Raw genomic sequence first — 16911 nt, 5'->3', positions numbered from 1 at the left:
TGCTCAAGCACCTTAAAATGAGGGGGATGGTTATTTTACTTCTGATTCAGGACAGTACAATTAGATCATTTCTTGGCAAATACAAGTATGCATATGGTATAACTGGAAGGTCTTATGAGCAAAACTTAGAACGGCAGCTAACGGCTTTCATTATAATCACAGGAAGGACTCTGGGATCCGGTCAGTGGATGCTTACTCACACGTGACGTGTCACAATATGGAGTTGTTACCTCACGCCTGGATATTCGGAATGTGCAGAAAGTGCACAAAGACACCACATGCTGAGGCTTCAAACCTCGCATACAGTAATATGTGTGTTTGCGGACTCACTCGATAGGAAAAAGAGAAGGAAGGAAGGAAGGAAGGAAGGAAGGAAAGAAAGAAAGCCAGTGAAAGGGACAGATCAAGAGTCTATTTCTTTGCATGTTTCAGAGCCTAGGCTGCACCCCTCATCGCAGTCATGCAACTCAATACTGCTAAGTGCTGCAGGTCTCCATCGGCATGATAAAGATCAGCCCATCTCCTGCGTGGCCGGGCCCCATGGCCGCCCCCCTACCACGCTAACGAGTGGCCTTCTGCCTGCGATGCTGCAGGATGCCTCATCTTGCCCAGCAGCTGGATTTACAAAGAGTCGCTCCTCTATCATCATGACGCTCTCACCCTCCAAGAAGGCGGCACATGAAGCCGTCACACGGCATTCCCCGGGCAGTGCGCCACTTACTTAAGACTCGGTATGGAGCCGACTGGTAAATGGAATTACGCTCGATCCTTTAATGACACGAGGGGAGGGAGGGTAATGCCTTTTGCCAATCCCAGCTGATAACTTGCGTTACTGTGTTTAGGGAGCAGCTGAAAGAATTCTTTGTGCATTGGTGCGCCTGATTCTTCACTCTATAAACGTGCCTGAAGAGTCCTTTGGGAGCTTCGTACTTTGCCAGTGTATAGCGTTACCGCTGATCTGCGGCATGCTTTTGCAGAGGAAAAGCATCGCAGACTGGATTATTGCTAGCAGTCCTTTGTTTGCGTCTCTGCCAGTGGAAATTCTTCAGGATGTATTTTTTTCAATGATGGGTACCATCTAAACTGGGTCATCAGGTATCCGAACCACAGTGGGGTGAAGGAGAGGAACAGGGACAAAGATCCGACCATGCCTGCTCCACAAGGACCTGCCGGCACGCGAGGAGGCGCGAGGAGGCGCGACAGCGTCGGAGTGGTCGCTCCCCGTCTCTCCTCATTTTTTCAGAAGTTCATATTCCACAGGTGTCCATCCGCAAACTCTGTAGCTCCGGTTTTGCTCAGAGGATCCACAGAAAACCAGAAATATGAAACACGGACTGGCAGAGTTGACTGATGGCCATCAATTCATATGACTTAAATCCCCCCCCACGCCACCCCCAGACTTTCACATCACCCATAACTTTGAAACATAGAAAATTAATGTGATTTCATATAAAAAGAAGACATTTCTAAGAATCTTTTTCATAATTTCCAACTCCTTCTCTGACTATTCAGACAGTCACCACCAGCAAGTTGTTCTTTTAAAATGGTTGAAATGGCAAGACGTACTGTAGGCCGCAAGTGTAACCTGGGATCAGGAACACGTCTGTCGGGGAGAGGTAGACAGACTCACCCCCAAGGCTCTTTGTCAACATCATTACTCACTGTTAGCATGCAAGGGAAGCCTTTCTTTTGACTGCTTACGAAGGTACATTAGCAACCTTTGATAGCCAGATAGTTAAATGCTGCATGTCATGATTTTCACGGGGTTGCATGGCATGTTTTGTGTGCATGTTGCTCTTTTCTGTGTTATGCACTGGAAGGCTACTCCATGTGAATGCCTCTGTTTCAGGGTGTGCCTGCTGTCTGCATTCCAGCAGAGTCTGCCTGATCTTGCATATATTTTCCTCTTTAGATTGTTCATGCAATTTGGCACAATGGATTTTCACAGGACATAAAGTGAAATGCACATCAAACACACAACTCACTCTTGGAACAGCAGCTCACCAAGCCATTTCTGTCTTGCACAAAGAACAAATACTAACTTTAAAGGTAATTCACACAGCCCCCTGTCAGACATGGTGTGAACCACAAAGAAATCCATACTTAAAGACTCACAGGTGAATATGTAGTACTGTGCAAAAGTCTTAGAAGGTCAAAGTAAATGTTTAAAGCTATTTATCTGGGTACAAAGTGTATATTTGCTCTGAACACAAACACAAATTAACATCAGAACATATGCAAATTAAGAATAACATGATATGAACTAATAGGAATTTCTCCTATTCTCCAAAAAGTTAGGTGAATCTTGTTGGCTAGATGAACACCGCTGTGGTTCCTAAACCTCTCCTCATGGGCACCCCAGCTATTCCAAGAGTGTGTTAAGATTCACAACTAAATAAAATAATTAAGGTTGAAAAGTCAACTCAAAAAATACATGAGTGTATTAGATGGTTGCTGGAAATACTGGGGTTTTGAAATGGCTAAGCTAACACACTTTGACAGGCATAATGTCATAGTTTTAGACCAACATGAAGATCATCATTTTCTTTGTCTAAGGCTTTTGCGCAGTACTGTATATCATAACATTATTTTACAACACTAAATAGATAATAGATGGATAAATTATTTTATACACAAGCAATGGAGATATATATTTGTGACACAATGAATGTATTACCTGTAGTTCCATTTCTGTAAACCATTACAGGCATACTTCCAAATGACAGACAAAACTATTTTCTTAAGAAGAAAAATTAGAAGGTCAAATATGATTATGACAAATATTGCTAGTGGAATGTTTAGGTACGGGGCAAAAAATAGACTTAAAACAACAATCCAGACGCTTTACAAGGCAAATGAGCATCACATATGACGTGTTTTACTTACATTTTCTGTTTTATGGGATGAGAGCACAGACCAGCTTAGCTAACTTGCAATTAAGAACAAAAAACAAACAAACCACACACTGAAGGCTTGTTCACAGCCTTATGTTTTCCTCAGAAATGCTGTGAAACAATTGTTTTTGAGCTGCAGGACACATGACTGGATAACTTTTTCTGCTGTCTGTGTGTAAAACCTATGGCTGTTTTAGTGGCTGGATGGTTTAGTTAGGACCCTGCATGTTTCACAGGTATAGAAGAACCCGCTTACAGTGATCACGGTTATAGCAATCAACCGCTTATATGGATCAAAAAGCTTGGGACAGAATCATTCCTGTACAAATGCTGTTTAAATAATTTGCTTATAGTAATTAAGTAGTCCGCGTACAGTGTTCATTTTGGGTCTTTTTATACATGACAACATACAGAAAAAAATCAAATTTTTAAACTTTGTTTTACTAATGCTGTGTGCACAGAAAACATAACGGGGAAAGAAAGTTATTTTCTCTCAGTGAAAAATATCACTGAGTCATCGAAGCTGCCAACCTGCCAAATAGGAGCCACTGAGATGCAGCAGCAAAACTACAATAAGCTACCGGTATATGTTATGTACAGTACTGTACTGCATTGAATTGCTGAGCAGACCGAGGAATCACCGCGGCGGCGAATAAAAAGGACGACAAGGCATGCCGGGGCATGCAGATCCCGCTGGTGCTATGGTATTATAACGTATTTAAATTATACACAGTTCAGTCATTTAATCTGAGCAGTACTGATATTTGAGAATCGCTGTCTTTCTCTACATTGTGGAGCATACACACATTACAGAACCATGCCTCAAAATAATATTTTTGCCCCAAATTAAAGTTCTGAAAATGTGATAATGCATATACAGAACTGTTTAAAAAGAGCCAACCAGCAAAAGCAACAAAATTTTTGGTCTTTTTTATTATCCAAATTTTTAACTGCACCTTTATAATGCATTTATTACACATTCATAGGACATTCAGTGCCCTATATAATCATATAATGCTTGCTATTAATATAATCAAACTATTATTCTGACTTCAGCCTTACAAAAGTGTTCTGTGTAGGTAACAGTTAAGAACAGAACATCAGAGTATAAATGAAGAAATCCTCTGACCTGCCACTATGTGATCTTCAAGCAGCTCAGTGCTGTTAAGGAAGGATGGACCAATTAATTCGTTAGAAAAGTCATGCAATATATGCCAACTCGAAACCACTAATCCAATTTAAGTGTGGTCTTGCTCTTGAGATTAAAGCAGAATAAAAGTCCCAGTGCCTGTTAGCATACTTGAATGGATGGCAACTAAGAATCCAGCTATGCATCCTTAAATAGGCCCACACGACAATGGAAACATCCATCCAGCTACAGGGTACAGGGTACAGGGTCGCAGTGAGTCTGGAGCCTATCCAAGGCAGCACAGGGCACAAGGCAGGGGGCTCCCTGGATGGGATGACAGTCAGCTGCAGGACATACACTCACACACAAAAGCACATACTGTGAGACATCATTTTCACTAATTGTGTGATTTTGGACTGTGGAGAGAAGCCCACAGAAACATCCAAACTGCACACGAAGCAAGTGAGTCCAGCTACGGCACTGCCCACATTCCCAGTCCCGAAGGTCACACCATCCGTCATGAAGACCTCTAGCGTGTGGTCCTCTCAACAACAGGCACGCTTAGAGTGAAAAGTAACTGCGTGGGATCTTTAAGATCTGCGGTGAGTAAAATTGATTTCAGGTGCTCGCATGGTGCATTAAATCCATTGTCTCATTAAAGTGTTATAATCCCATGTAAACACGTTACACAACTACAGTCCTGTCCATTAAAAAAAGAGGTCCTTCTTTGGGTAAACCGATGCGTGCACTGTTTATCTCAGGGACACGGATGTTTGTTTTGTTGCAGTTCACATACTTTCAGACATGAGCGAGATCAGAGATGGCACTTGTGATCAGAATAACCTTGCGACAGAACTGTATGGCCTAATAGTCACTGTGTGTTTGTTTCGGGGAATTTGTGTACAGCTTGCTGTCTGTGCAGTTATGGTGCAAATGGTGAATTATTAGAAACAGGTGACCTATGGCCCAGAAGAAGAACATCCACGAGCCCCCCCCCCCCCCTCCATCAACGGGACATCTCTGAAAAGTTCTTTAAAGGACTTTTTATTTGATTGTAAGGGTGATCTGTGCCATAGGGCCAAACAATAACTAGTGTACAAAGACACCTGAATGAGATAGAAGATGTATTTAAGGCAAAAAAAAAGCAAAACAATACAGTTAACTTCAGCAGCTATTGAAATGAAAATGTCTGGTACTAAAAGGTAAAAGCCTTAGATAAACAATCAGGTGCTGAGATGAATAGAATCAAATTATACGGAAGGAAAGATTCGCTTCGAGCCAACAAGGAAGTTGAAGACCTTTGCAGTGATGTAATTCTATACTCTATGTGAAAGACAAGCATTTCCGAGAAGATAAGCCTTTATACACTGTAATGCTTATGCAGCTATTCCTTAACTAAATCAATCTGAAACAGACACTATTGTAAAAGCCGTGCTCCTGACAGCTAATGACACCTCGGATTTCTCTACAGATTTTTGCTTTTGATACGTTTTTCACTATAGGTCATCCTGAATAGGATAATGCCTTCAAAAGCCCTCTACAATGTTTTATCCCAAATACTCTAAATGAAAGAAACAACAGGAACTGCACGCCATTCTTTTGGAGGAAGACCAGTTAATGCCGACTATGTTGCTCCACGTTGTGGGTGACACTGGACTGGATGTACAAAACCAACACAACTGAAAAAAAAGAGCCAGGGGAGATCAGAGTGGCCCAGATGTGTTTGTTACTCTGACCTGTATCTAGGAAAACATGACCCCCCGCACCTGCACGAACTAGGATAAGCAGCGGAGTGGTGTGCAGGTGCCCCCGGACATATATATTCCATGGATGCATGAGGGTCCCCTGGAAGTGCTCCTTCTCCATTTATAGTAGCATATACAAAATGAGAAGAGAAAGAGTTAAATCCCATTATCAGGTTGTGCATCATATTAACAACAACCTTTCTTGTTTTGGATCTATTCGAACTTTCAAGCAGAAATACCGTTGGTCTGGGTGGTAACGTTATATTTGCCAAATTTCAGATTTAAGATGTAATCTCAACAAGCCGCTTGGCATTCCCTCTGATATATCTAAAACCCAGCTTTCTTTTCCCAAGGTAATGAATTAGTATTAAAAAAATGTCCACTATAAAACCCTAATCCCCCTCATATGAGAAGCTGTCAGTACAGCGTCCGCTTATACTGTAAAATTAAACCACCTACATAAATGCTTATTAGAATGTGACACGGAGATCTTTCCAGTTCAGATGCCGCTCTCAGATTACTGCCCAAAATGTCAATGAGCACGCCAACGGGAAATGGTCCACCGGTAAAATCCGGAAATGGCCTCGTGGCCTCCCTGGGACAAACAGCCAAGGAACTTCTCGTGTCATTCGTCGTACATTCCTACGTAGCAGCGCCACTGTAATATGAATTTAAAAAACATGAGCAGGGGAGAAAAACCACAACGTTTCCCGAAATGCTCTGCCAATGTCAAACAAAGTCATGTCAGAGGAAGGATTAACAGAGCCATTCCAGGCTGAGAGAGAGTGAAACAACAAAGGAACGCCCATATATGTACACAAACAGACACGCACACATACACATGCACACGCACACTGATTAGGTATCTACAGTGACATCGGAAAGAGTTTTACATGGGGGTGTGTGATGTATATCATGACAGGTGCACATGCAAAAGTCACATAGTGAAAGGATGCGATGTAAGAAAGATTTAACAGAAATTTTAAAATAATAAAGATTTAATAATTTCAAATAAGACATATTCAAATAAAACATTTTTTTCAGGTGCAGTTTTACAACTAATTGCAAATAATAATTAAAAAAATGATTCACATGATAAAATGATTTTATCTGATCAATACAATCTTCCTTAGATTGGCTTACAGTATCTTATAAATTGGGTTCTCACACTCTGCATGCGCAGTGAATTTGGCCTCAGAAACATATTGCAGATTGTTAATGAAAGATAAGGAACGCACTCTTACTTGTTTCACCTGTATTATGACAGAAACTTGTTAAAATAGCAAAAAGTGCCTTTATGAACAGCGGTCGCAAAAAATTTTTTTTTCCAATATTGTTCTGCCCTAAATAGAAATCTGTTCATGTGGCGTCACTGAGGACACAGTGAAAGCTGTACAGGGCATCGGTCAGACTGAAGCTTCACACAGAGCGAAATGTGATTTTAATGGAGGAGTAACAGTGACAGGATGGGGGGGTCTGCTGATTGGGGGAACAGCACCACCACCCCACTTCTAACGCCCCTGAATATCTATATCTTTGTGGGGACTCTCCATTCATTTCTATAGGCAAAACCCTAACCCAAACAATGACAACCTTAACCCCTACCCAAACACAAACACAAACACACACACACACACACACACACACACATACACATACACATACACATACACACATACACACATACACACATACACACTTGCCTGGGATATTGAAAGAAGTCCACAGAGAAACCCTTTTATATGAAGGCTATGTCTTACTGTCATGACCAGCAAACAGAAACAAACCTGGAAAGCCTCCTGTTTAACATCTGTCTTATCTACACTCACCTAAAGGATTATTAGGAACACCTGTTCAATTTCTCATTAATGCAATTATCTAATCAACCAATCACATGGCAGTTGCTTCAATGCATTTAGGGGTGTGGTCCTGGTCAAGACAATCTCCTGAACTCCAAACTGAATGTCAGAATGGGAAAGAAAGGTGATTTAAGCAATTTTGAGTGTGGCATGGTTGTTGGTGCCAGACGGGCCGGTCTGAGTATTTCACAATCTGCTCAGTTACTGAATTTTCACGGACAACCATTTCTAGGGTTTACAAAGAATGGTGTGCAAAGGGAAAAACATCCAGTATGCGGCAGTCCTGTGGGCGAAAATGCCTTGTTGATGATAGATGTCAGAGGAGAATGGGCCGACTGATTCAAGCTGATAGAAGAGCAACTTTGACTGAAATAACCAAGGTCGTTACAACCAAGGTATGCAGCAAAGCATTTGTGAAGCCACAACATGCACAACCTTGAGGCGGATGGGCTACAACAGCAGAAGACCCCACCGGGTACCACTCATCTCCACTACAAATAGGAAAAAGAGGCTACAATTTGCACGAGCTCACCAAAATTGGACAGTTGAAGACTGGAAAAATGTTTCCTGGTCTGATGAGTCTCGATTTCTGTTGAGACATTCAAATGGTAGAGTCAGAATTTGGCGTAAACAGAATGAGAACATGGATCCATCATGCCTTGTTACCACTGTGCAGGCTGGTGGTGGTGGTGTAATGGTGTGGGGGATGTTTTCTTGGCACACTTTAGGCCCCTTAGTGCCAATTGGGCATCGTTTAAATGCCACGGCCTACCTGAGCATTGTTTCTGACCATGTCCATCCCTTTATGACCACCATGTACCCATCCTCTGATGGCTACTTCCAGCAGGATAATGCACCATGTCACAAATCGAATCATTTCAATTTGGTTTCTTGAACATGACAATGAGTTCACTGTACTAAAATGGCCCCCACAGTCACTAGATCTCAACCCAATAGAGCATCTTTGGGATGTGGTGGAACGGGAGCTTCGTGCCCTGGATGTGCATCCCACAAATCTCCATCAACTGCAAGATGCTATCCTATCAATATGGGCCAACATTTCTAAAGAATGCTTTCAGCACCTTGTTGAATCAATGCCACGTAGAATTAAGGCAGTTCTGAAGGCGAAAGGGGGTCAAACACCGTATTAGTATGGTGTTCCTAATAATCCTTTAGGTGAGTGTATCTCTCCACTGCTCCATATGGTGATCCTACTGCACAGAGCTGTTCCCTATTCCGCACATGAGGTAAGCCTCTCAGATGTTATTGCAAAATAATAATCAGTCTTTCAACCATTCAACCCCAGCAGTCAAAAAAATTACCCCACAAATTACTCACGTCTGGGCATTGTGAAATTTGGCCCGAAATTCCACAGGGATATTCCTTGTTTCTCCAGGGCTCACCTCTGAGGAACTCCCTTGTGAGAAAGTCTGAGGAACATGTCATCACCGATCTCTGCACATTACCTTCATCTCAGTGCTGGATATAAAACTACACGCACCACAGCAATGGTGAAACAAACTGGTGACTCTTTCACACTGTGGAATCACACAAGAGAAGAATGGATGTTAATGCTTAACACTGGGCTTGTATATCTTACAAATTTGGAGCCCATAGCTCATACTGTACATTTTCTACAGATAATTATTTTGGAAACACAAAATCCTATGTACATTATCCATTCATCCATCCATCCATTATCTGTAACCACTTGTCCTCTTCAGCGTCACAAGGGTCCAGAGTATATGACCACAAGGCAGAGAACAACCTAGGATGGGGCGCCAATCCATAGCAAGGCATCTCATAGGAAAGCTTTCAGCTGAAGTATAGTGACTGTTCAAAGTTAGATCCGTAGCCTTGTGGTTTTTGAAAAGCCATAATCTGTTAAACAGAGAATCTTCTAAACCAGACATCCTTTGACAACAATCAGAAAACATGTATTCAAGTCTTAAATGCACATTGTGTCAGGGTTTATTTCTGGCACGATATCTCCTATTCCAGGGCAGAAGACAAACTCAGGGTTTTCAAAGCAAACCCTGTAAACCCCTATTCAAAGCCCGAGGTACTGGTCCTGGTGCTCAATTTGTGAAGCACATTAGTTTGGATCAGACCTCCCTGATGGGAACCGTCCACGCTGGGTATAAAGAACCACATTGACTTGAATCTTTGAGGAGGTGTGAGACGGGGGAGGGAAAGCTAGAACATGCTTGGAGTAATTCAAATTACAACCTTCACAGGGTCCAGAACAGGCTGAGCAGAGGAGAGGCAGAGAGCCCCATTTGGCAGCAGGCATGTAAGCTGAAGCGGCTCCTCCGACGAGCTAATCCCATGCTGAATGTAGCCTTAAAAGTGTGGCTTTTTTAGAGGGACAGATAAAAGACACAACAGAGAGCTTCTCAACCGCACCTCTGATGTGAAAGCAGCCCTGGACTTGTAGGAGAACAAAAAAGCATGTGTGTTGCACGCCGTGGTGACCGACCCACTAAAGCTGCACCAGGTCGCTCCTTACTGCTGAGCCAGAGGAATTCTCACCTCTAACGCAAGACCGTAACTTAGTTTCGGCTGGCTGTAACCGAGAGGGTTCACTCCAAAGAGCAACTTAGGATCTGGTTACTGGGAGTATATCATCCAAAGTACATAATCATTTACCTGATATGAACATGGCTACAGTAAGTCTGATCAGTGGAATTCCAAGCTTATCGAGGGATATTTTACACACCCCTGCCAATACCGCGATGTCCGATGAAGAGCGAAGAGTGTGAATCAGTGTAGGACACCTCATGAACTTCTTCAGATATGGGAGGAATGACACGAATAGATAAGCAGTACAAGTCTAAGAGGTGTTTCAAGGAGATATGCCTGTGATCAAGTTCTTGATGGCCCTGCTCTTGAAAAATGCCCTTAGTCTGAACTTCAATGAAAATATCCAGCTATAGAAATGAATAAATAGTAAAATAGCAAAAAAAAAAGTATAAGTTATATAAGTCACTTGAAAAAACACACACCAAGCGAATGTAACAAGCAGATCTATTTCACCTGCAGTAAAACCAACAGCAAGGTACTCAAAAGGCTATACATGCAGGACAGGCTACATAACAGCCCTGATCAAACATCACATACAGAGGAATACATGAGGAGATTCTTAAGAAAGATATGCAGCAGTAGAAAGGTACTATATAAGACCTCATTGATAAAAACACAGATATTCATTAAGTGCAATGCACAGTAAATAGCTCTGCTATTAAATTAGACAATTTCGAATGCAGCGTGTTACGGACAGTAAAAAAAAAACGATTAAAGTTTTTGCACATGTGGACGACAATCACAAACAATGAAATCTCAGTTGTTTAATGTGAAACAATCATGTCAGGCTGTTTGCTCGTCGCATAGTTTTTGGAGTCCAGGATATGACTGACACGCGCTGAATCCATTTTCATACAACAACAACAGCTTTCTGTTTTTCTTCTATTGTCTTGTACATTTTGATTTTTTTTCACAACTGGCAAACAAGGCTTCTACATGAAGTGACAGTGTTGACGCAGATCAGTTTGGAAGTCTGCAAACATGCTTTTGACTGGCAAGTGTGAGTATTTTTTCTCCAAGGTGCTGTGTGAAGGGGACAGCGACCCACAAGCAGCCTGCAGAGCAGCAGGCGAAGGCCCTGGCTTGTGTTTCCGGCAGCACATGGAACCGCACCAGGCGGGGGGGTGAAACGCTAGTGGGAAAGGGGCCCACCTTCCAGTGACATTTTCCAGAATCCCGCAACTCCTTTATAAATATATATATATGTGTATACACATGCATATTGGGGAATACTTGCAGCACAATACATTTTCAAATCTAATTACAATCCCTGAGTGGTTTGTTCTGAATACAGGGGGGTGAGTGATAAAAAAGAAGCAGAAACAGTTAACGGCTCCCTGTCTTTTGGACTTGTCGGGCTGCTGCAATGCACTCTGGGAGTGCCTGGGCCTGATTAACGAAGCAGGACTGCCTATTAGCTTTGTGACGGCTCTGTCGCTTGTGACACTAAGGACCTACAGGTGTAACAATTCCAACAGGCCCGTTTAACAGGAAACGCAAAAGTGACCCATAAAAATTAGTGCACCTCCACCTACGCTGATCCCCTAGACCCCAGAGGGCAGTCAGAACATGGGTGCACATCAAAGCAGTGGTTGATTGACAGATAGGATAGTTCCTGAAAGCTTCAAAGAGGCTAGACTAGTGAGATGAACTGTCCGTAGCTAACTGTGGATTAGGGGTCACCACAATGGAGCTCAGTACAAATGACCCTGCAGCTAGGGGTATTGAAAACAAAGTAAAATATCCATGTCAGTTCAGTTTAGTTCCTTGTCTTCAATCCTCACTTTTCCTCTAACTGCTGTTAGCGTGCAAGTGATTTTGTTTTGAAATGTTTAACCTGATACTTACCAAGGACTCTTTGGTTTTTGAGATTTCCTTAATAGAAATAAACACACGTTCCTGTTAGGTTTTTATTTAATTGTTTTTTTTGCCCCTTACAACCAACACCAGCCTGAAGTAGAAACATGAGATCATGCAATTGGGAATCAGACCAAAAATCTGTAGCACAGCTATAGTAAAAGGCAAAGCAAAGGCAAACGATACGTAAAAGTTATGCGGCGAATTTACGTAAACAAACAAATACATGCTATATTCCTTCACATGCTAGCATAGTGGTAATACAGTGTGACCTAATCTGTGTGAGTTCTCATGGGAATCGGTGGAGGCATATACTGTACACACACACATGGACACACTCTCTATTTAACATTTGGCAGGTCCTCACCCAAGTGCTAGGCTACATCACTGATACGCAGCCAAGGAAATTGACAGGGGAAAAATGAGCCTAACAGGACTGGTAAACAGAACAACAATATTCTGCCAAGGTCTGGAATTCCACCCTAGCAGTGCAAATGCCTTCATATAAAGAAGAACATATCAGAAAGCTCAGCTTTCTGAACCTTAAGCTACAAGCTCTCTCAGTACACCGTATTTTAAAGTTAAATTCAAGTCAAAGCAAAATTAAAAAGTGCAATATTAATTGCTTCTGTGCCTCTACGGCTTTTCACTCCTAAACACTCTCAGGAGAGCGGATTTTGCACAACCTGCTGTAGCTTCTTCACTTTTGAGTTTCATGCAAAGTCTTTAGGACTTTAGGCCGGGGGTTGAGCACCAGGTAAGCGGCTGGCCGTGGATCCTCTGGTTTAGGGGCAGGACTGGGGGCCGGGGGTTGAGCACCAGGTAAGCGGCTGGCCGTGGATCCTCTGGTTTAGGGGCAGGACTGGAGGCTGGGGGTTGAGCACCAGGTAAGCGGCTGGCCGTGGATCCTCTGGTTTAGGGGCAGGACGGGGGCCGGGGGTTGAGCACCAGGTAAGCGGCTGGCCGTGGATCCTCTGGTTCTGGGGCAGGACCGGAGGCCGGGGGTTGAGCACCAGGTAAGCGGCTGGCCGTGGATCCTCTGGTTTAGGGGCAGGACCGGAGGCCGGGGGTTGAGCACCAGGTAAGCGGCTGGTCGTGGATCCTCTGGTTTAGGGGCAGGACCGGAGGCCGGGGGTTGAGCACCAGGTAAGCGGCTGGCCGTGGATCCGCTGGTTTAGGGGCAGGACCGGAGGCCGGGGGTTGAGCACCAGGTAAGCGGCTGGCCGTGGATCCTCTGGTTTAGGGGCAGGACCGGAGGCCGGGGGTTGAGTACCAAGTAAGCGGCTGGCCGTGGATCCTCTGGTTTAGGGGCAGGACCGGAGGCCGGGGGTTGAGCACCAGGTAAGCAGCTGGCCGTGGATCCGCTGGTTTAGGGGCAGGACCGGAGGCCGGGGGTTGAGCACCAGGTAAGCGGCTGGCCGTGGATCCTCTGGTTTAGGGGCAGGACCGGAGGCCGGGGGTTGAGTACCAAGTAAGCGGCTGGCCGTGGATCCTCTGGTTTAGGGGCAGGACCGGAGGCCGGGGGTTGAGTACCAGGTAAGCGGCTGGCCGTGGATCCTCTGGTTTAGGGGCAGGACCGGAGGCCGGGGGTTGAGTACCAGGTAAGCGGCTGGCCGTGGATCCTCTGGTTTAGGGGCAGGACCGGAGGACGGGGGTTGAGTACCAGGTAAGCGGCTGGCCGTGGATCCTCTGGTTTAGGGGCAGGACCGGAGGACGGGGGTTGAGTACCAGGTAAGCGGCTGGCCGTGGATCCTCTGGTTTAGGGGCAGGACCGGAGGCTGGGGGTTGAGTACCAGGTAAGCGGCTGGCCGTGGATCCTCTGAACCACGATATTGGCTGACTCTGTCATCTCACTCACATCTACTTCATTCTTCACAGCTTAGTCTCTGTATGTCACTTTTAAATTTTGAATGTTCCTCATTTGTGGAATGACTTAGGCAACCTATCCCTAGTATAATAAATGGGAAAGGAGAAGGTTTCAGTATATGCTTGGCCTAACCATTTCTTGAGCTTTGCCTGTCGGCACCTCCTGACGTGACTCTGAAAGGGTGAAAGCAGGAAAACGGCAGCCTGCCAAAGATCTGTTTAGCGAAGACATCAATTAAATGTTGATGGCATATTCCTGGACCCCTCAGGTGTCTCAACCTGAACAGTTCAGAGAGAATAAAGAACAGCCCAGCCCTCTTCAGGTAGTCCAGTAAAGATGTTAGCCTAACCTGCTATGTGACATCAATCAGTCTGTGTGACCCTCTGGGCAGCATTTTGCTCTGACTCATACATGAGGGATGACCTCCTGTTCAGCGGCTAAAAACCAGCCACAGAAGGGCCACACCGTTAAGGCAACCAGGCGCGAACACTTGGGAAGTGGCGGGGGGTGGGAGGAGGGGTAAGAACAAAGAAACAGCCTTGGCTTATCACCACACAGCCTGTCCATCTTCACATTCAACTCCTTTGTGCAAAAACATCAGCGTAACGCTGACGTTTGCCCAAAGGCTGCCCTCTCATTAAGCGGTGGAATAGAGCGTCTATATATTAGTCAGTCAGAGAGAAAAGGACATTCATTGATAAATAACTTTTTTAAAATGTGACAAAATTGCAATTCAAGCAAAAATCGCAAGCACCTGTCAATCTTCATGAGTTAGTCGACAAAAGAAAAAATGTTCCTTGGATCACGGATAGTTTTATCCAATAACACATTTCTGACATTCAAAAAGACTGAATTAATTTGTTATGAATATTTGTATATTTCATTTGTGAAATAAAAAGTAAATTGGGGATAGAACTGTTATGTTTTCAGTAGCTGCAAAATCTGTATGTTTTTTATGTTCTTCTAAAAACGCATAGGACACATTTTTTGTTGTGGCAGATCTGAGAGCATCAGCCCCTCCTGCAGCAGCTGAGCAAAATAGGCAGGGACTGCACACAGCGATGGACACGAGCCAACCAGTCAGCCAATGTCACTCTGCTCTAAGCACAGACTATAACTTAGAAGCTATAATTTCACCTCTAGAGCCTTCAAAGACATTGAGCAAAAATTTCCGAGTGAACTTAAGCCAATTCTGCTTCATATATACATTCATATATTTCCATACTATAAGCACGTAAATAATATATCTTCGTTATATACATTTACTCTACATAAGAATAGCATTCAGAAGCCAAAGAGGTAAGAAAGGCTTTGAGGAATAAAGGGGTCAGGCATGGGCCTGCTGCCTGCTTCCTTAGTCACACCTCCTCCCGTTACGAAATATATCCGCTTTTTAGGAACAGCAGTCACCTAGTAACCTCTTGGTACCAAAATCCTCTGTCGATCATGACTTGTCATCTACGTTTTTTCATATTAAGGGCAGGTTAGTAAAAGGCAGGAAGGCAGGATTAGGCTGCCTTATTGTGCCTAAGTAATAAAACACCATTTTATGTCTTCCATGTGTTTTTCCAGTAACATGGATAATAAATGTAGTCACTTTCACATAAAATAGCCACAAAATAACACCAACAGACAGATCTTTCCACAGATATATGTATGCAGCATATTAAATCGTTGGGACTAATGTTGTGATATTATTTTATTATGATGGTACTACGACCGTGGATACGAGGCTTTTGGAGAAATCAAGAGAGTTTACAGTTTACCTCCACAATTGGACAGTACGGCTTATGTTAACATCTCAGATGCACATCACACACAGGCTACCAAAGAGGAAGAACGGAAATCAAGATTGTCAGGGTCCAGTGGATCCTGAAAAACGTCTCAGCAAGCACATGAAATACACAATGAAGATGTAAGATGTCAAGATGCTTTTAAAGAACATTTTAAGCACAACGTGGGCTGAACACCAGCTTGTGTAGTGAAAAACAAATGATCCTCTCTTGTTTCTGTTTTTTTTGTGCTACACCAAACCTACAGGGTGCTTCACAATTTGATGTGAGTGGGCACTTTATGACTTTACATTCTTGATTTTATGTTTTCAGGGAAAAAAAAGAAGTTTTTTTAGAAAAACGTTACTACAACCTTTAGCATTTAATTACCGCACACAACGACATGCCAGAGGAAGCTGAAGGCTTGTGTAAAAATTTACTGGTCAGCACATGTGACCAAAAGCACTGAAATACGTTTACCTTTGGTTAATGTCAATCTGTTTTTTTAATCACCTGCAAGCAGTAAATGTGTCAACCTTCAGAAGAGTTCATAAGATTTTTAAAACAGGCCTATCTAGGCAGTAAAACACACCGAAAACACATTACAAACATGTCGTTAACAGCAGAACAAATAGTAACAATGCAATTACTCCATTTACATGCTTTTAAATGCATTCGGTAACAACACAAAAATGTTGTTGAGCATAAAAATAACTAAAAAAAAAAAAAGTCTGATGAACATACAGATCAGCATTTCCACTGCCATTACCTCAGGTTGGAAGGATCCTTTAAAGTTCATCCAGAGAATTACAATGGATGCCGCTACGTATGTTGGCCTCACAGATACGCCAGGTTCTTTGCCATCTTACTGTACACTGATATTCCCTGTTACAGGTCAGCTTGGCAGGAAGGCTAAGTAAATCTCAGCTTACCTTTCCACAGTGGAAATGCAGAATTTTCGTTTAAAAAAAAAAAAAAGAGAGAGACACACTCAAGCACACTTCATGGGATGGGGGAGAAACTGCAGGCTTGGACTCACCCCTCAGAACAAAACTGGAGCTTTGGTTCAGGGAAACAGTTATGCCCAAATGCCCTCCTCATCGTCCTGTTGTCGGACACGTTAGACGTCACGGGAGGCCAGCATGGAAACAAAACAGGCAGAGAGGTTAGCTGGTAGCCTGGTGAGCTGGTGGTGAAAGAGGGTC

At 43.5% G+C, this 16911-nt stretch overlaps 1 protein-coding gene across 6 annotated transcripts in view; it reads right to left on the bottom strand.

The window, feature by feature from the left end:
* The window catches only part of LOC111848779 (ERC protein 2-like), a 222640-nt gene that overhangs the window by 32036 nt on the left and 173693 nt on the right, over positions 1 to 16911 (bottom strand). For all 6 annotated transcript variants that reach the window (XR_011992010.1, XR_011992011.1, XR_011992008.1 and 3 more), the window contains one exon: positions 16746 to 16811. Coding sequence is in view for 1 of the 6 variants with exons in the window: in XM_072713123.1 (XP_072569224.1) it covers positions 16785 to 16811 (27 nt within the window). In the remaining 5 variants the exon portion in view is untranslated. The remainder of the gene's footprint in view (positions 1 to 16745; positions 16812 to 16911) is intronic.

This window comes from Paramormyrops kingsleyae, chromosome 6, assembly GCF_048594095.1.
Source record: "Paramormyrops kingsleyae isolate MSU_618 chromosome 6, PKINGS_0.4, whole genome shotgun sequence".
Taxonomy (NCBI): domain Eukaryota; kingdom Metazoa; phylum Chordata; class Actinopteri; order Osteoglossiformes; family Mormyridae; genus Paramormyrops; species Paramormyrops kingsleyae.
The sequence above is the reverse complement of the archived record's forward strand: the minus strand, read 5'-3'. Positions and strand labels throughout refer to the sequence as shown.